Genomic DNA, 20,939 nt, shown 5'->3' on the forward strand with positions numbered 1-20,939 from the left:
CATGTACGATAGAGGAAATAAAAAGTATTGTCATGGTTGACAGGGCCAAAATATAAACAGGCTCATAAAAAGAATGGGTATAGCAGAGTGAAGTTGTGATCTTTTTATCCTTCAGTGTTCTTTTTAAATGTACTAAGAGCTTTCCAGTACTTCCCCCCCCCAGTTAAACTGTATCCATTCCCCCTAGGCTGGCTCTGTTTATATGAAAAAAGCGCTATTTGCTGTTCAAAGTTTTTGTAATCTTTTTCTTATTATTAGAAGCACACACACTGTTTTAATTTTTAAAGTTACTTGCTTACTTGGCTATGATGCTTACAGGTCCTTGCTAGTAGTAATCAGTGGTAAATATGTCTCCATGTACTTGTACATGTTAAATTAGATTTTTAAAGTTAAAAAAACAACAGCCCTGGGGTAGAGTGAATGAGTTGCATGTACAACCTCTCTCTTCTTTCTGCTCCAAGTGGCAGTCAGAAAATATAAATGCCAAGATGCAGGCCATCTGCTTCCTGCAGTGGCATCTGGCTGCAGTGGACTCCACCACAAATTGCTTATGGTACTTTGGAACGGTGGTAAGGACAGGGTATTTGTAAGCTATTTCCTACTGACTCATCTTACATTTTGAAGATTTTTGTATCCAATTATGGAGTCTGAAGCACAACCAGTTCCTAACCCAGAATATCAATACACAAACTTCCATGGCTTTACATAGACAGTAAATGTGCGCACTGCCCTTATACACGTACATAATATATGCAACTACAGTAGCACAGACAACTGCTTTAGTGAAAAAGATTATAATGCAAAACCCTCTTACGGGACTAAGAATGGTTTATTACTTGTGTGCATGCATTTAATATACATTTTAAAAATCCCTACAAATATATTTAAATTACTGTAATTTGTGGAAAAGAGATTACATTGCATGCCCCAAGAGATTTGACATGTTCTGGTTATCCAGAGAACAGGTACATCGTGGACACCAGCAGTTCAAACTTACCCCACGTCACCTTGCCACTGTGCCTCCCCCCATGACTGGGGTAGTCCAGAGCCTTTCACTCCTTCACTTCTCTGCTGACACTGCCATTAAAGAGTTGACTATTAGTGCCATTTATGGTGATACCTGTGATGCCTCTTAGGAACTAAACTGAGACTGCTAGCTCATTTCACATAGATTACTAAAGAGTTTGGATATGTGGATACCTGCAATGTAATACATGAAGCCTTGATATTTTGGAGGCTGGGGACAGGTCTATAGTACAATGCACTCTGTCAATCTTCACTTTGTAATAGCACCAGTAAAATTCAGTGCAACCCTTAGAGCACCTAATGTGCACTGAGTACCAGTTTGGCCCCCGACCAATGCCAGGATTAGTGGCGGCAGAAAGATGGCTTAGAGCCATCCCACTCCTTCTCAGCTATGCTGACTTATGCTCTAGTGCATATTAGGGTTGAGTCCAACATGCACTGCCTGTTGTCAGTGCATGTAAGTAGCTCTCACAATTAGGATCAGTTGTCTAACTAATAATCTGTAACTGTATACATTAACAGACAGCCCAGTTGTCAGCTGATCACATGCGGATGGTTTTGTAGATAGACCTCATGTGATCTTTATCTCCAAAAATGCAGGCTTCTACCCAGTGAGCGAAAGAAGTAACTCTACTCATTCATCAAGTATTAACCTGAAAAGACCTAACATTCTTGAATATAGAATGCCCATATTTTATTCTCACTTGATAATGCCATATCATTCACACAATGACAGAAAACTATGTTTACTTTGCATAGCTCTTTTGCTCTAAACTGTAAAGACAAATTTGATTGAACTCTTGCATTTGATATATTTTAATTTTAAAGGTTTTATGATTCTGAAGAGTGTTTTTGTGTCTTTTTTTTTCCAAAGCGTGGAAGTTATTCGACTTGGACACAGCTATTTTATAAATTGGGATCGTAAAATGTATTACCCCAAAAAAGACATACCTGCTGAGGTTCGGACTACCACGCTCAATGAAGAGTTAGGACAAGTTGAATATATTTTCTCAGACAAAACAGGAACAATCACTCAAAACATAATGACTTTTAACAAATGCTCCATTAATGGAAAAACATATGGTAAGTCAGTGCTTATTAATGTGTTGCCAGTAAAGTTTACTTCTAATTGTGATGTTGAGTTTAGCTCATTTGCTGATTATTAAGGACATTTGTTCATTATGAGCCTTATCCAGATTCTCTTGAAGTCAGTGTAGAGACTCAAATCACTTTCAGTAGGTTTTGGATCAGGCTTTATAAAAGAGAAACAGGATCTGATGTTGGTGTGACTCCTTAAGTATGTAAATATGGGTTTAGAGGTGCCTTGTCCATCTTCTGATAATAAAGGATTTAGTGCAGGATTAAAGAATGGAGATAAAAGCAGTAGTCATGACATTGTATATATAAATTAAACATAGGGGGCTTTTTCATGAACTTCAATGATTTATTGTAATCTTCCCAAAACTGAGTGATATTGTTTTAAATGATATTCATGATACTTTTTGTACAGGCTGAGAAGTCTTTTATAATGTAATCATTTTGTAATAATGTCTGTTAGAAAGTGATTGATTGCCTAGCACCAGGGAGTTGCTGGGAAAATTATCCCATGTCTCTGCCAATGCAACAAAATTGGGCCCTGCCACAGGCCTGATACCTAATATTCCAAGTGTCTATTTTACAACACTTCTGTAATCTTGACGCCTGTCCCATAGAAACTAGCTTGAGACACCAAACTCCTTTTCACTTGTGATCTAATTCAAGATTTGAAGTCACGTCTTCAGAGGTGAAAAAGCTAATGCCTTCATTACTGTGCCGCTTAACTCTCAGGTTAAAATACATTGAATAAATTAAGCTGAAAGGGTGATATATATATTTGTTGAGTTTTAGACTTGTAAATGTAGATATAATATAAAAACGTGGTATTAAAAATCCTATAGTGTAAAGTGGTCAGTCTTTAAAAACTTACCAACTGTGTTACAGAATGTTTAAGACTAGTAAAATAACAACATTATTATTTGCTAGCATTCTGTAGCAAGTATAGAGAAATTTAGGTAATTCTCCAAATACTAAGGTAACTTTTGCTGCAAGTGAATATTTGTATGTCTCAATTGCATAATAAACACTCTGTATAAAATTTGAGAGCCAGATCCTGCAAATATGTAACAAATATCTTTGCTTTATGAGTACTCCCCTTGACTTCTATGGGGTTACTCATGTGATAAATTAGATTCTTATGCATAAGTGATAGCAGAATCAGGCCCTAAACAATCAGAATAAGTAAAATAGCTGGAGGAAAAATACAATGGCATTGTGGACAATGGAATGGAAGCATTTACTTTAGCATAATGTTGGCTGTACCATGATCCACTTCAATGTTTTATATTTTTGAATGTTGTTGCAATGTTTCCTCTTTGACGTCTACCCCCATAGTCTAAAAAACCATGAAAAAGTTATTTCATAAAACTCTAAAACTGGAATTAAATGTCATATTTTGTGTTAATTAACTTTATATTTTGTAGGTGATGTATATGATGACCTGGGCTGGAAAACAGAAATTAATGAGGTATAAATATGACCAAGTTACAAAATATTTAGTATGTTGTAATATGGCTTATTTCATCATTAAAATATTTTCAATAGATCAGTAATTTTCAATGAAACATTAATTTCCCTGAACTTGAAACATGCTGTAGAATAACTTATCATAAGACATAGACAAGAAAAACGTGAACTTTCTTTTTCCTCTAGGAGTTTGTTTACATTTAAAAATTTACCAAAACAGCTATTTCAGAATAATTATTCCAGAACAGTTATTGCAGTATAAGCACCTGTATGGGCACTCATTCTGGAATAGCTGTTTTGGTGAACTTCCAAGTGTAGACAAGCCCTTACATCCTCCTTTTATGGCCCTTCTGTCTCTAGGCAGTAGTGCTGTATGCTAACCACACAGCACCAGGTGTAACTTTAAGCAGTACTGTTTCAAATACACCTCCTCCCCCATATAACACTGTCCTCAGAAACCAAAAAATCTTACTGCATTATAGGTGAAACCATGTTATATCGAACTTGCTTTGATCTGCTGGAGTGCACAGCCCTGCTGCCCTGGAGCGCTGTTTTACCACGTTATATCCGAATTCATGTTATATCGGGTTGTGTATTGTGAGGATAAATTAGTGTTTGTGAGGGACTATGGTGATGGCAGCCATGTAAGTAGCCAGACTGATTTGTTTTCACACTCAGAAAGATCAGCTATTACCAAATGCTCAAGTACAAAATAGGGAATAACTGGCTAGGTAGTAGTACTGCTGAAAAGGATCTAGGATTAGAGAGGAACACAAATCAAATATGAGTCAACAATGTGATGCTGTTGAGAAGAAAGCTAATATCATTCTGGGGTATATTAACAGAGGTGTTGCATATAAGACACAGGTGATAATTGTCCTGCTCCACTCAACACTGGTGAGGCCTCAGCTGTAGCCCTGTATCTAATTCTGAGCACAACATTTATGAAAGATGTGGACAAATTGGAGAAAGTCCAGAGGAAAGCAACAAAAATGATACAAAGTTTAGAAAACCTGACCTATCAGGAAAGGTTAAAAAGCAGGCACGTTTAGTCTTGAGAAGAGAAGACTGAGGGGGAACAGTTTTCAAATAAGTCAAGGGCTGTTATAAAGAGAACTGTGATTAATTGTTCTCGTCATGACAGGATAAGAAGTAATGGGCTTAATCTGCAGCAAGGGAGATTTAAATTAGATATTAGGAAAAACTTTCTAACTATGAGGGTAGTTAAGCTGTAGCATAGGCTTCCAAGGTAGTTTGTGGAATCCTTAACATTGAAGGTTTTTAAGACAAGGTTGGGATGACACCTGTCAGGGATGGTCTAGGTTTATTTGGTCCTGCCTTGACACAGAGGGCTGGACTCGATGACTTCTCAAGGTTCCTCCAGCCCCAGATTTGGCTCTGCCTGTACCACTGAAGTCAGTAGGAGCAGGAACAGATCCTTACATAGCAACATAGAGATTGATAGAAGCCATATAGCCCAATTAGATTCCATTATTTCTCTGGCTTTATAAGGACTTGGTTTTAGATTTTTTTTTCACTGGACAGCAGCTAGATTTGGGAAGGGAGAGTCAGAGTGATATTCTAATCGCATTCACTATCTTCTGCTTAGCTACATGAAATTAGAAGGGCCATATTTTCATATTCATTTTTAAATTATTTAGTATTAGCTACACTAAACAAGGTTTTTCAGCCCCCCCAGTGTGCAACTAGTATTCACTCCCTGGCATTGTTTGTGTTGCATAGAAGCATAGAAATGTAGTGCTAGAAGTGACCTTGAGAGGTCATCTAGTCCAGCCCCCCTGTGCTGAAGCAGAACAAAGTATCTGATGTTGTGGGATAGCTTGGAAGTCAATCATTTGATCAGTACTGTTCGCTGTATCTGCAGTGATATGAGTACATTGCCCTTGAACACTAGTTCATCTTCAACCTCTTCCTTTCTATTAAAATTCATAGCAACACTCTGTGATTCTCTAGTTTCCCAAAATATGAGTCACAATTATATTCTGCATCCTTTTCCACCTCAGTGACACCGTGGAAAATTATGTAAGGTGGAATTAGACAGGAACATGTTTGTGCTATCACTAGTTACAGCTTCTTTTGTTCCTATTATCTCTACAGAAGGTCTTCATCTGGGTCTTTGAGTAGCCTGTTCAGGGGAAGATGGGGAAGGCACATTACCCTCTCAAATTCAAGATCAGCCTTATAGTGAATGATGACAGTGTTTATAGTAGGCGTAACCTCAGTTCAGTGCTTATTAACTTTTTTGGAAATACAGAAACATGCTACAATTCCTTGCCTTCTAGTGTTTGGAAGCCCTACAAAAAGGCACAGAAGCTATTAACATGTACTGGAGATAATCCTTGGCTAAACTCAAGAAACCCAGACTGTGTGGGGCAGAAAATCACTATACATGTGTAAAAACCTATATATTTGTAATGATACTAACCTCTTTTCGAAAGTGCTTTGAAATCATTTATGAAAAGCTCTGTATAAGTGGTATCAATATTATTACAAAAGGCCATGCCCTAACCTCATAAGCTAACCCTCCTGATTTCTAGAAACTCATTGTTAGAACACAGTTATGAATCCTAAGAATAGCAAGGCTGCCAGTTACTTAGCTACCATTAACTGAACATGCAGCAGGTGATCCTAATCTGAACATAACAAACAATGGTCAACTTTTAATCTTATTAATTTTAAACTGTCCTAACATCCTGATGGACTCTAAACCTGTATGTTATTTGTTTACTATGAGGTATCTAGGTGTGTCCTTGCTTCTTGTTGTTTTGATACTTTTTCTTTCCTTCTGTATATTTCTTTGTAATTGGTCTGTACTTCTGATATCTTTGTCTTTTCTATCATTTGTTTTTGTAAAGAAAAAATTACATTTCAGTAAACAAAACAAAAAAATAAAACTCGAATGAAGCATGCTACCCTGTCTCTGGAGCTAAAGGAACAGTTCAATTGGCTGTAAGTAGTATTAAGGTTTATACCTTCTTTGCAGGCCAGCTATTAAAAAGGAAAAACAACAAACACTTGATCAATTTTGACTCCAATAAGCAGACTGCTGTAACATACATTTTGGAGGACAGCAGCCAGCACATTGCATGACAAATTTCCTGCTCTTGTAGTGTCTTAAAATAGACTGCATCTAGCTCCCCTCTGTCTCTTGATGAAAGTGACTGAATATTTTCAGTCCAAATTTGCTTCAGAAACACTTTTTCTATGAGATGCCTACCACAGTAGAAATGATTTTGTGGCATAATAAGAAACATAACTTGAAAATGTTTGGAAAATGACACCAGACAAGTACCAATTTTATTCTTAGAACTGTCCTTACTGATGAAACTGATGAACTGGTTCTGTAATACAAAACAAATTGTAGGTTGAAAATGTGTTTATTTACTTCGATGTACTTCATTCTCAGACTACGCAGCCCTTGTCTACTGGAGTGTTTTACTTTTACCCTTATGTCTGGACCCTGGAGACTTGTTAACATTGATTAGCTTTTAGGCCCAACTGCCATCTGTGACTTTGAAAATATCCTCGCTCCTTAACAATCTTGTTTTTAAAACTTATCTTTTTAATATTAATGTAGCCTTGTCAGATAAAAAAAATCATATTTATGATATTTAACTTTTTGATGAAAAAATTACACAATTGAAGATTAAGGACCACTTTCTTTTGGGCCTGTATACCAAATACAAGTATTGATTTTCTGTTTTAGTTCTCTTTCAACCATTGTCAGTGAGAACAAAAAGGAGTCTTAATTACAAATGCAAAATCCAGATATGTAATTGTACCATGAAATTAAATTATGCCATTTTACTTGTGTGGGTTTCTAATATAGTCTCTTAATACCAAAACATCAAAATGAAAGGATCTCACCATTTAAAATCCTTACTCTTTTAAACATTGTGTTTGTTTGTTTTTTTTCTCTTGCAGAAAACAGTGCCAGTGGATTTTTCATTTAACCCACTAGCAGATAGAAAATTTCAATTTTATGATCACAGCCTGATTGAATCCATTAAACTAGGAGACTCAATGGTACATGAGTTCTTTAGGTTGCTTTCCCTCTGCCATACAGTCATGTCTGAAGAAAAAAATGCAGGTAAACTACTGAAAAGCTTAATTATAAGTAAAGAGAGTCTAACTATTTGGTTTCTATAGCACTTTTCTAACTTAAAAAGTATAGGTTAACCGCATTTTTAAAGGAAGAAGCGAGTCAAGAATGAGCCATATAAATGTGGGTGCAGATCTTGCACCCTTAAAACTCTGGGTACACTATTGGGTGTTAAGTAATTACACATGCAAATGTTAGTTGCATGAGCAAATAACTGATTTTTCTGTTCTTTGACAATATAAATACCTTTTCATCCTTGAAATTGCCTGATTTCCACAGGGTTCTGTGAGCATAGCATTGGCATACACACTTTGTATTGGCTTACTTGTTATGCCGGCCCCTAATTTAGTTCAGGCCAGGAAGATTTTTATTAAAAGTTGGCCTTTATTAAGTCTTCCCACAAAAGAGAGGGAAGCATGATTAGTCCTTCTCTTTGGAGTATTGCATACAATTATTTTTGTTTCCACTTGATTATTGTGCCTTTTAGTACTAATTTAGATATTTTTATAAGTAGAATATATGGTACATATCTTGGATGAGCCATGTAGTTCATGTGTGTGAGAACAAATTGTGTATAATCTTGGTCTGGCAGTGTTAACAATATCTTCAGCTTGCAAACTGTTACAACTCTGAAATTGAAAATTAGGCAGCCCCTTGTGAGCCATATCATGTGTTATTCATGATAATTTCTCATTTTTGTACAAATCACTTTCAGGATCCCAGAATTGTGAGTATTGGGTGTTCTGCTGCATCACTAGGGCCCTATTAAATTCATGGTCCATTTTGGTCAGTTTCATGGTCATAGGATTAAAAAAAATCATAAATTTCATGATTTCAGATATTTAAATCTGGAATTTCACAGTGCTGTAATTGTAGGGGTCCTGACCCAAAAAGAAGTTGTGAGGGGGTGGCAAGGTTATTTAGGGGGGAGGTTTGCAGTACTGCTACCATTCTGCGCTGCTGCTGATGGCAGCACTGCCTTCAGAGATGGGCACCTGGAGAGCAGCGGCTGCTGGCCGGGAGCCCAGCTCTGAAGGCAAAACTGCCATCAGCAGCAGCGCAGAAGTAAGGATGGCATGGTATAATATTGCCACCCTTACTTTTGCACTGCTGCTGCAAAGCTGGGCCCTCAGTCAATAGCCACCACTGTCCGGCTGCCCAGCTCTGAAGGCAGCAGCACAGAAGTAAGGATGGCATGGTATGGTATTGCCACATTTACTCCTGCACTGCTGCTGGCAGGGCACTGCCTTCAGAGCTGGGTGCCCGGCCAATAGCAGCCGCTCTCCGGCCGTCCAGCTCTGAAGTCAGTGCAGAAGTAAGAGTGGCAATACCGTGACCCCCCTAAAATTATCTTGTGACCTCCCTGCAACTCCCTTTTGGATCAGGACCCCCAATTTCAGAAACGCTGGTCTCCCCTGTGAAATCTGTATAGTATAGGATAAAAGCACACAAAAGATGAGATTTCACAGTCTGTGATGCGTTTTTCACACCCATGAATTTGGTAGGGCCCTATGCATCACAGTCCGCCTTTCAAGATGAAGACTAATTATCCTCACTATGTTATGTTGCCGTATTGTGTCCTCATTCTACGCTGGTGGCTTCATTAAAGTTGGATACTTTTCTATCATATTAGACTCTTTAGAGCCAGTCATACTGTGTGTAACATAAAATAAATCACCATAGTCATAGTCATAGAGGACAGGATTCTGGGAAGAGAAAATGTTTGGAGTGTGGCAGCACTTCAGTTACCTGTCTCATGGATGAGCATATATTATCACAGCATTTACAAGTAGCTAATGCATCATCTTGTCCAGTATTTAACACAGAAATGACAGGCCCTTGATTTTAAACCTCTGTTTCTAAGCTGTGAGACAATGATCCCATCTGCCTCCCAAGGAGTAGATCTGTTAAGGAGAATTTCTTATTTTTACCTAATCAAATTGTATTGGTTTATGTTGCTGCTGTGGCATATTCAAAAGGAAATGGACCATATCGTAACGATTAACTGAGATGTAACATATTTTGGCTAGTACTTATGCATAACTGTTTTGAGACATGATCTCATAACCTGTAATTGTCTTGCTATGTTTTGTTCTGATGCATGTTTTTTTCAACTTCAAACAGTACAAAAATCTTTATTTCATAGTAAAAAACCTTGTGTTGATTTTGAAGTTGATTGAAATTGATGGGAGTACTTGGCTACAAAAAAGTCAGGGATTTTGTGTCAAAAAGTATTGAGTAATTCTAAGCTCTTCCAGTTCATTAGGAAGTAAGTATCCAGTTAATGCTAACTCATTTGGGCACTGCAAGCTACCTTTAAAAATGTGTGGGTTTGGTTTTTGGTTTTTGTAATGATCAAGTGATCCTGCCATCCATCTCCACCCTCTGACAAACAGAGTCTAGGGACACCATTCCTTACCCATCGTGGCTAATAGCCATTAATGGATTTAACCTCCATGAATTTATCCAGTTCTCTTTTAAACTGGAGAGTCTTTCTTTAGGGCTCAGAGGATATTTTAATCTTGATGCCCATTTAATTCTTGGCTTCTTTCAGACTGCCAACATGGTGCCATTTATGATTAGGAACTGGACTGAGACCAGCTTATTACATTTAGGCCTCAGAAACATGTGCCAATTGCTAATGACTTTGTCACTACAGACTAAAGTTGAATTAAAGCAGTGAGTTGGAGGTGGAAAGTTTGAAATCTTTTCAGTCCTCTTCCTTCAGCTGGTATAGGCTCAATCAGTCTATTTCATTGCTCATATAATTCTTCACTGAGCCTTTTTCATTTTTTCTAGCAGGAGAGATGGTAGCTAAATCCCAAAAATTTAATGGATAAATTCCATGAGAATTTCATAAATTCAGAGAAGGAGAATCCAAAACCTCTCTCTTCTATTGGTTATTAAAGGGTTCAGTTTTTCACTTAAACAAGGTTTCAATCTCTTTGTTTTGTATGTAGCTATAGTGTGTCTTCCCAAAACTTACGGTATATATTTCATGTGTAAAAATTCTATTTTCTGGGGATTTTCAACCAAATCCGTAACAGAATTAAAATTAATTTTAAAAATGAGACCTCTAGGAAATTTTTCTTCATTATCTGACTTTTCTCATAACCCTTTTGCCAACAAATGGCAGGCCTGTGATGAATCTGGTATTTTGATATATATATTGCACTTGGAAAAAAGAATAAAAAATTATAAATGGCTGGCTTGGTGTCATTCACACTTTCCACATAGTTAAACTTCATTGCCAGCTAGCTTTGAATGTAAATTGGAAGAAATTCATTTGTTGTTGAGCAAAGTTATTAATGATTGTTTTCCTAGGATAGTTCCATAGACATTTTTATTTGTAATATCCAGAATATGAACTGCACTTTTGAACATGTGTATATGAAGTTCTGCACTGCGCTGAGCAAGTTTAGCCACAGAAAGAAGCTTATGATTTCCACAGACTATATTCACTGTGTAACAGTTTGAAGTGAACCGTGGTCTAAGATTTGCCTGGCAGGTGACAGAGTTTTATACAAAAGGTGGATTGTATTTAAATTTATATCTGTTGGATTTTTTTAATTAATAAGAGAGTTAGTACAATATGTTCTAGTTTCCATGCCACAGTTTTTCATTTTACTAGAATGACACAATTTCCTTTTTTAATGCTTTGGTTTTTGATTGTGCAAGAATAGTTTGTGTTTGTAAGACCCTCTCTAAAGATGTAAATCAGGCACAGCAGAAGTGCTAAGTATTATTATTGTTAAGGCTTAGGGCAGTACTTTTATATATTTTGTTTTTGAGAAGCAAATGAAATAAGGTTGAGCTCTAGTATTTGCTGTAGCCATCCCACTTTCTCCTTTTTCATGTATTCATAACTTTCTCAAAAAATTTCTCTTTAGGCTGAATTTATTCCTGCATTGTCTCAGTCAAAAGATTTATTTTTTTTGAGTCTCAGCCAAATTAGTTCAGCTACTTTGTAATGGATGAAATCAGTAAAAAAAAAATTGGGCATGCAAATAAATATTTCCTATAGATGTTTGTCTTTAAATTTACATCTTAATAGTAGTTACTGTTTGTTTTATGTTCAGTATACCATGAAATATATAGAATGTGCACTAAAGCTGAGTTGAGACTCTTCTAGAAACTGTGGGCCAAATTTTGCTCTCTGTAAATCTGGAGTAACTCCATGAAAGTCCATGGAGACTTCGATGCTAGTGCAATGGGGAGAAGAATTAGACTCATTAATGTATTGAATTTCTTGACTTCATGGGGTTGATTTCTCCACCTTTTAACATTTCATTCATGTTAGTTTTGCATTTCTTTTAACTATAATTTTCTCTACTTTTGTATAGCACTCTCAGGACTGCAGGAGTGAGAGAGAGAGAGAGAATGAAAAAGTTCTGACATCTGCCCTAGTTTTAAGATCCTTCTGGGGATTATTTTGGTCACTTGTGTGTTAATAATTTAGTTCCTATATTTTGTGCTACCTGACTGCTTCTGAGTCTGTCATGTAGCTAGGCTTCTGATGGGTTTTGTAGCTATGATTAACTTTGATTCTGAGGAAATTACTCATTTTTATCTGTTTATTGGCTAGATATCATACAGATCTCTTGACCTTTTCACAGAGGCCCTTTTTAACCATAAAAGGATATCTTTCATGCTTATTTACAGTATGACTTGGGCAGAATGTGAATACTGGTCTTCCAGTATCCTTCTGTGTATCTTAGTACACATGCCCCTTTAATTTCAGTGTGGAGTATCCAGATACAGAAATTTGATACATTAAAATAAATATATCTGAAAAATGGGTCCAGTGTCCTTATGTACATGTGCCCTAAATTCCCTAAGGTTCTGTGCTATGTAAGGCCAGCTAATGCATGCAGTGCAGCATGCTCAGATATGCTGAGTATGTTCTTCAACATTCTACGTCAGACGAAGGGAATTCTCAGATTGTTTGGGGTAAAGTTATTTTTAGCTTCCAATGGTAATATCAAGTTCTTAATGGCAATTACTGTACAACACTCCCAAGGCTGAGGGATTGAAGAGACTTCCTCTGAGAATATGACTGTGAAATCTTGCTCTGAATATGAAGTCCTTACCATGTTATCTTTGTCCCAGGCATTCACTGAACAGAAATTGAACCCTTACCTATTACAAATTTCCTCCAAACCCACACAGTTGTCTTACTTCCTTTTCTTGCTTGCCACGCACAGCAGAGCCCTCCTGGAAGTAGCATCTGGGGCCTGGACATTAGAGGAGGCAAATTTTTGGTTTGCTTGCCATCTAGACAGGCTTTGACATTAAACACCACAAAATATGTTCATGGCTGACACCACATCATTATGTTGCACTGATGGAGCATGAATGACACCCCAACGTACACCTCATGCCGTTTCGCAATGGGATGAGTTAATCCCAGAGAAAAGACTTTTACTAAGTTTTGTGACATCATTTTCCCGCCTTTTTTCCTTCTTCCACTGCCTACGGATCACTGCAGTCAGACAGCACAGCTCCCCCTTCAGCAGAGGTCATCAGCCAGGAAATACTGTTCAGAACTGCTGTTCTTTAATGGACTAGAAGTGAAGCTATTAATTCAGGGCTCAAAAATCAGTTGCTTACAGTGTTTGGGTTTTTTTTTCTTATAGGTGAATTGATTTACCAGGTGCAGTCGCCAGATGAAGGTGCTCTAGTAACCGCCGCCAGAAACTTCGGTTTCATCTTTAAGTCTCGAACCCCAGAGACCATCACTGTGGAAGAAATGGGCAAACTTGTTACATACCAGCTCTTAGCAATTCTGGATTTTAACAATATCAGGAAAAGGATGTCTGTAATAGGTACAGCATATAGCTTTCTTTTTGTTTCTTTCATGTCTGTTGTTTGCAAGACACACACACACACCTAGGGCCAGCTTTTAGCTACCAGTGAGAGCTCTAACCTGCCAACTGCCAAAGGAGGCAATTTAGTCTCATGGTTAGAAAAAGGAAGGAAGTGGAAGTCTCAGGATATCTAGAAGTCTATGATACTTTTCAGTTTAGTAAAACACTTTGAGATCCTTGGATGGAAGGATGCAAAGTATAGTAGCAGTAGATTATTAATTGCATTGAATTTTGTTTTCTGGAAATTTGATAATGAAACAGTTTTTCAAATCCATGCATTTTGCTCTTTTTCTCATTCTGTTTCTGTAGAGCACGTGACAGGCAACTATAGGGATTTACAATTAGGATTGATTTATTGGTTTTAAATAGCTCTATTAACATTCATCAAAGTGCTTTACAGTAATGAAGCAAGTGTAAATGATCAATAATATCAGCAACTAAATAATAGAAATCTTAAGTATATCTAGAAAAAAACTTTAGAGTGTGTTTTAAAACTACAGCAAAAAATCTGCTTTCAGAATAATACAGGCAGTCCTCGGACTTACAATTGGTTCCTTACATTTGCGTTGTAAGTCGGAATGTTGGAACTCGGAACCACAATCTACTCCATTGTGGGACTGAGCGTCATAAGTTGAATCAGGGTGTCAGTGTAGAAGCATCATAAGTGCTGTTCATCATAATTCAAACATCTTAAATTTGAGGACTACCTGTACTAGAAAAAAAGTTTACAAAGCAAGCTAAGTTTGCAAAGACATGACCATGTTATTGCCTTTAAAAAGTAAGCATTTGAGAACATTTATCACAGGTTTCCCCTGTGCTTGGAATAGAAAATATTAGTTATAACCATATAGTATCCGTTAAATGCTGACTTTAATGGTTTCAGCTGAAATTAGAAAATATAATTAGAAGGGACAAGGGAAGTATGGCTAATTAAGACTAGGAAAAAAATTAAATACTACAAAGACTAAATGTAAATCACTTAACAGTTTCTTCACTTATGACGGAGAGAAAAAGGTGAAGGAGACAAATATGGGAGGATGTCCAGGTGACAGATGAAAAAGATGATGAAGAAAAATGAAAGGAGAGAAGAATAGGGATAGAGAATGGAAGAAAAGCAAAAATGAGGGTAATAGAAGACATGATGAAAAATAAGCTTTGGTTTTGTTTACTCTCTTCTGAAAGCTACTTCCCACATTGAACCCCATTAACCCCATTAAAGGAGCTGCAAAAACAGGAGCCTGCTAAATAACAATAAGCAGTTGCTTTCTCACAACTGAGGTTCCAACTAGAGCTGGGTGGAGAACAATAATTCCATTTTGTGGAGGATTTTGACATATTTCAAAATTTGATTTGGTTCCAATTTGGAAAAAAATCCAAACATTTTGAAATTCTTCTGGAATGGGCTGTGGAGCACTTTGTCTGGTGGGCTGCTTTGGAGATGGTGGACCTTAGGAGCCTAGGCTGTCAAGGAGGTGTAAACCTGAGAGCCAGGGTTCTCAGTATGCCACCAGGCAGATGGATAAGCAGGCAGGAAACCAGGCAGGCTGCACTGGAGCCCTGCCTGGTTTCCTTCATAGTTTCACCAAAATTGACACAACTCTGTAAAATGTTTCAATTTTGATGAATCTGCAAATATGCACAAAAAAAGTTTCATTGAATTTTTTCTGATCTACTCTCATTCCAACACCAACTGTACCTTACATCTCTGCTAGCCTTCCACTTATTAGCCAGGGATCTTAAATAAAGCACTATTAAGAAACCCATCTATTTTTTAAGGAAAAATCACTGAAACTTGCAAACCTATTAATTGGGTTTTCACAAGAAAAAGGCTGGAAATTTTTTTAATATGAGAGAGAGAGAGCAAGAGAGCGCTTGCTTAAATTAAGTGATAATTCCCCAGTTATCTCATAGAAATTAAAACACATATGGAAGACAAAGGTAGTAACTAAAATGTCTTGCATTCCAACTTGGTAAACATATCATTATACACTAGTTCTCATTGAGGATTAGAGCATAAAGCAAGTTTGAAGTTTTTACTGCAAGAGGTCTGAGTTATGAGTGCCCCAAAAAGTTTCTATAGAACAGATTTTAAAAAGCAAAAACTACCTTTTTTTAAAAAGCCTTGTAACTCAAAAACAGTTTGTCTGATTAACCTTAAACTATTTTTAAAAATACATTCTCTGGGCAGAGACAGCACAAAAGATACGTTATACAGAAAAAAACTTCTTTCAAAATGATAATTTGATGGTATTTGTGGACGGCAATGTAAATATTAGGCATATAGTAGAAATAATTCAACTATTGTATGTACCATGATACAACTGTTAATTTGTACAAATCACTCATGCTATATTGTCCAGTGGGAAACTTTGTCCACCTTGAACTTGCTCAAGACTTACTCCTCTCTAGTCAAGCTAAGCATTTTTTACTGGTTAGTTACTTTATGTGGTGCAAATGACAACAATAAGTAGGTGTTGCACATACTTTAAAGCTGATTCTGTATCCACCATAATATATTTATAAAATGCCTGGTTTTTAATGGCTCAAGGTGCTCACAAGTGTATTCTGGCATAAATCTGCTTCTTTTCTGAGGCAGAAAACCATCACCAACAATTGATCAGTCCCCCTCTGGAACCCTTCCAGCTCTCATTAATACAGCTGTGCATGCTCTCAGAAGCTATTGCCCTGAGATTACACAGTACTCTCTTCCTGAGTACCCTTCATAATACTATTTGCTATCTTGCATTTTCCTCAAGTGTTCTGTGCTGTAAAGTGATGTTCATGTTATGGTACTTCATTCCAATAGAAACAAACTGAGATGATGCAGAAGGAATTATCTCACCTGTGTCATTAGAAAAGAAAAAGACAAATAGCAGTACTTGTGAAAGGAATCTTCATAAATGAGTTGGATAATGGCATTGAGCGTACACTTATAAAGTTTGTGGACAATACCAAGCTGGGAGAGGTTGCAAATAGTTTGGAGGACAGGGTTCGAATTCAAAATCATCTTGACAAACTGGAGAAATGGTCTGATATAAATAAGATGAAATTCAATAGGGACAAATGCAAAGTACTGCACTTGGTAAGGACTAATCAATTACATAAATACAAAATGGGAAATGACAGCCAAGGAAGGAGTACTGCAGAAAAGAATCTAAAGGTTATAGTGGATCACATACGAAATATGAGTCAACAATATAATACTACTGGGGGGAAAAAAGCTAACATCATTCTGGGATGTACTATCAAGAGTGTTGTAAGCAAGACATGAGAAGTAATTCTTCTGCTGTACTCAGCAAAGGTAAGGCCGATAAGGAGTATTGTGTCCAGTTCTGTGCTCCACACTTCAGGAAAGATGTGGCCAAATTAGAGGAAGTCCAGAGGAGAGCAAAAAAATGTTTCCAGGTCTAGAAAACATGATATAGGAGGAAAGATTGAAAAAATTGGGTTTGTGTTATCTGGAGAAGAGAAGACTCAGGGAAGACGTGATAACAGTCTTCAAGTATGTAAAAGGTTGTTATAAAGAAGAGAGTGAGAAATTGTTCTCCTTAACCACTGAGGACAGGACAAGAAATAATGGGCTTAAATTGCAGGAAGGGAGATTTTGGTTAGACATTAGGAAAAACTGCCTAACTGTAAGGGTAATTAAGCACTGGAACAAATTGCCTAGGGAGGTTGTGGAATCTCTATAATTGGTGGTTTTTAAGAAGAGGTTAGACAAACACCCTGACAGGAATGGTCTAGATCAGTGTTTCCCAAACTTGGGACGCCGTTTATTTAGGGAAAGCCCCTGGCAGGCCGGGCCCGTTTGTTTACCTGCCGCGTCCGCAGGTCCGGCTGATTGCGGCTCCCACTGGCCTCAGTTCACTGCTCCAGGCCAATGGGAGCTGCTGGAAGCGGCAGCCAGTATGTTCCTCGGCCTGTGCCACTTCCAGCAGCTCCCATTGGCCTGGAGCCGCGAACCGCAGCTAGTGGGCGCCGCAATCGGCCAGACCTGACCTGCGGACGCGGCAGGTAAACAAACCGGCCCGGCCATCCAGGGGCTTTCCCTACACAAGCAGCATCCCAAGTTTGGGAAAAACTGGTCTAGATAATATTTAGTCCTGCCTCAGTGCAGGGGACTGGACTAGATGTCCTATTGAAGTCCCTTCCAGTCCTTCCTCTCTATGATTCTGTGAAGACTTTTTGGGAGAATGAATGTGTATAGTAACTACAAATGGGCTGAGAATGTCAGAATTTGGATTTAGATGTATATTAGTTAGACTAAAGTTCAAGGTTTGGATTTGAGATTTAATTAGGGGTAAGGTTCAGAGTCAGATTTGATGGTAGCAAAATCTTGCAAATGTCTTTTATGATATACTAGCTCCAAATGTTGGAGTTTTGCAAGTCCAGCTGCTGTTGTGAGACTTTGGGGCACAGCTGATGCAGAAACAGAAAAATCTGATTCACAAGCAACACTGATGGAGAGGTTTCAGATCCAGGGACTTGTACCTGTCCCATCCCTCTGAAATTCAAAGGAGTTCAGATTTGAGAGGTTCCAGTTTTTGCCCAATCTCTAGCTGAAAAATGTATCAATATGTGTTATGTTCATTTTTAAAGTGTACGTAAGCTATACCTAACTCCTACCCAAGTGATGGGATTGTTTTCTGTGTGCTGACTGCTGTACTTTTATTGATATATACAGAACACATCTAACTAGACCTGGTAGGTCAAATAAACATTTGAAGAAAATGAAAGAAAAATAATGATTTCAGTCTTAATTTCTACTTCTCTTTACTTTTTCAGTTCAGACCCCAGATGGGCAGATAAAACTTTATTGCAAGGGAGCAGATACTGTTTTATTTGAGAGGCTTCATCCCTCCAATGAAGAATTAATGTATTTGACATCAGATCATCTTGAGGTATGTGCACTGATTCAGAAAAGCGCTTAAACACACACTTACCATTAAGCATGCGTGTAGGGACTTAAGTTTAGAGTTAAACATGTGCTTAAGTACTTTCCTAAATATAGATGTTTTCTGAATCAATACCTTAATAGGCCTTCTGCTCTGAAATGAGCCAGAATTTCTTAAATTTCAGCCTCACCTTTGCTGACCAGAGAGCTAAATCCAGTTAAATGACAGAGCTTTTCGGGTCACAGTTAACTCCTGAAACACATGATATATTTACAGTGTTTGTAAAGTATCCTTATAAGTCCTTAGAGTCCCTTGTGAAAAGCCAGTGGGAATCTGTGGATGTGGATACAAAGTATCCAGTTTGGTAATATGGTGTTAAAGAAAATAGGTCTCTTCTATTCAGTTTGAGGGTCTAACCTAATGTGAACTTTAAGGGAAACTCTATAAAGCCCTCATTTCCTTCATTTATTTTTTTAGAATTCATGTTCTTTGTAAGTGTCCACATTTAATACAAACCATTCCATGAGTCTTTAAAAAAAATACTCCTTTGACATTAAGTATACAGTATGATGGTTTAGTAATATTGGTTACAAACATAACTATTGTTTTCGTCTCTGTAATAGAGCTTTCTTGGCTTTCTTTTAATGTTTTCCAGAAGGCCAACATGTTTTTTATGAAAGCAAGGCTGGAATCGTACACATCTGATCTTTGCAGTTGCTCAAATGCAAAGACCTTGAATTTTTCATACTTGCCTAGTAAAGTTAAGGGAATACGTACTTATATATTGACGTATTATGTTTTTTTTTTTCACATCATTCTAATTTCCCCTTTCCATTATATTAATTTAATTCCAAAGCCTCATTGTTTTTTCAAGCCATTAAATTCTGAGTTTTATAATTCCTGTTCATATATTAATTGTAATAGCTGTATAATAGAAGAGGGGATGTTCAAATATTCATTGAAGATGAAAAAATGTTGTTAGTGAAGCATTGTAAACCATTTGATTTGTTGATATGAGCTGCAGAGTCAAAGACAGTTCCTGAAATGTTTTTGATTTTTAACAGTAAAATTGCTCATGATAGTTGTTTGAGTTTGAAAAAAGTCAGTCATTGAAAGTCTAAGATATAAAGGGGGGAATATATTTTGGATAATAAAGGTATCTAACATGCAGTGCAATCTGTAAGAATGTGTACATTTTGAATAACATCACATATGCAATCATTTTTATATTAAAGAAATAACCGGTTGTCTGTGGGATTCTGCATGAGCCCATGAGTCTGCACCAGGCAATCCTGATGCAGGATCAGAATCTATATTAATTAGCATGAACTACCAACATATCAGATGATATTATGTTTTCACCACTTTTAAGTGTTGGGGTGTCAGCTTTACATCTGTTTCTCTCTATGATTAGGTTGAAGGGCCTACCCTGTTAACGTGTATATACATATCTGTGTGTATTGACCAGTGGATTCAAATTTGGATGCTGATTATCAGAGATGTGGTGCAGCCACAGCTCCCATTCACTCTAAAGCCTTTATTGTCAGCATAACAGATAGGTTGCACCTTAGGCCATCATACCATGTCATAGAACTATTGGGATTCACATACTGCTTGAGACATTTCTACTCCTATTATCTGGTCCAGCTCCTTACAGTTCTTCCACTGATACCATCCTAGATACATGGGTATTATGCTTTTAAGATGCTGGATTAGTGATAATGTTCACAATGAAATTATTATTTGTTGTTTATATGTGGTAGCACCAGAAGTGTGCTAAGTATTTTAGTTAATTGTGCTAGAGTAGTCTGGGTACGTTAGCTGCCTTTCAAGGTTAAAACTTTCATCTGTTTCACACCTAGGTACCAATTCACATTCAGCTCTGTCTGACTGCAACATTTCGCTTATTAACATTGATCGATTTTTAGGTTCTTGTTAGAATATTTGTGTTTATATAAAAGTTGCCACAAATCATTCAAGTTATTTTTTTAAAGAACAAAATCTAGCTATAAGGAGAAAATGTGCCCACAACCTTACCTCAAAGTAAAAGAAACCTGAGGAGTTTAAATCCCCCAGAAACAAGGTTTATGAGAATTTAATTTCAGTGCTATCTTAGAGTACCCTTGCTTATTGACTCCATAATCAAGAAAGATGTGAACAGAGTGGGAAAGTAATATCATGTGGTTATGACTAATTTAGTTCACATTGTTCCGATAGATACTGCTCATCTTTTATTTTTATGTGACAGGAGTTTGCTGGAGAAGGCCTTCGGACCTTAGCCCTTGCATACAAAAACTTGACTGAAGAGCACTTTAAAGAGTGGTTTAAAATACTTCAGGAGGCAAACACTTCACTTGATAGCAGGAATGAACATCTTGCTGCAGCATATGAAGAGATTGAAAAAGACATGATGGTATATTCTGAGAGATGTAGCACAGGAAAAGCATATTTGCAAAGTGATGCTGT

General features: G+C 37.2%; 1 protein-coding gene across 5 annotated transcripts in view; it reads left to right on the top strand.

Moving 5' to 3' along the window:
* Positions 1-20,939, top strand: part of ATP8B4 (ATPase phospholipid transporting 8B4 (putative)) — a 152,154-nt gene that overhangs the window by 93,242 nt on the left and 37,973 nt on the right. For 4 of the 5 annotated variants that reach the window (XM_039491658.1, XM_039491659.1, XM_039491661.1 and 1 more), the window contains exons 12-17: positions 1,901-2,109; positions 3,546-3,589; positions 7,534-7,699; positions 13,348-13,536; positions 18,364-18,479; positions 20,722-20,886. In XM_039491658.1, coding sequence (XP_039347592.1) covers positions 1,901-2,109; positions 3,546-3,589; positions 7,534-7,699; positions 13,348-13,536; positions 18,364-18,479; positions 20,722-20,886 — 889 coding nt within the window. Of the gene's footprint in view, positions 1-1,900; positions 2,110-3,545; positions 3,590-7,533; positions 7,700-13,347; positions 13,537-14,564; positions 14,705-18,363; positions 18,481-20,721; positions 20,887-20,939 lie in introns of those variants that run through there. The other variant, XR_005585498.1, reaches the window with a different exon arrangement.

This window comes from Mauremys reevesii, linkage group 10 (genome assembly GCF_016161935.1).
Source record: "Mauremys reevesii isolate NIE-2019 linkage group 10, ASM1616193v1, whole genome shotgun sequence".
Classification (NCBI taxonomy): Eukaryota; Metazoa; Chordata; order Testudines; family Geoemydidae; genus Mauremys; species Mauremys reevesii.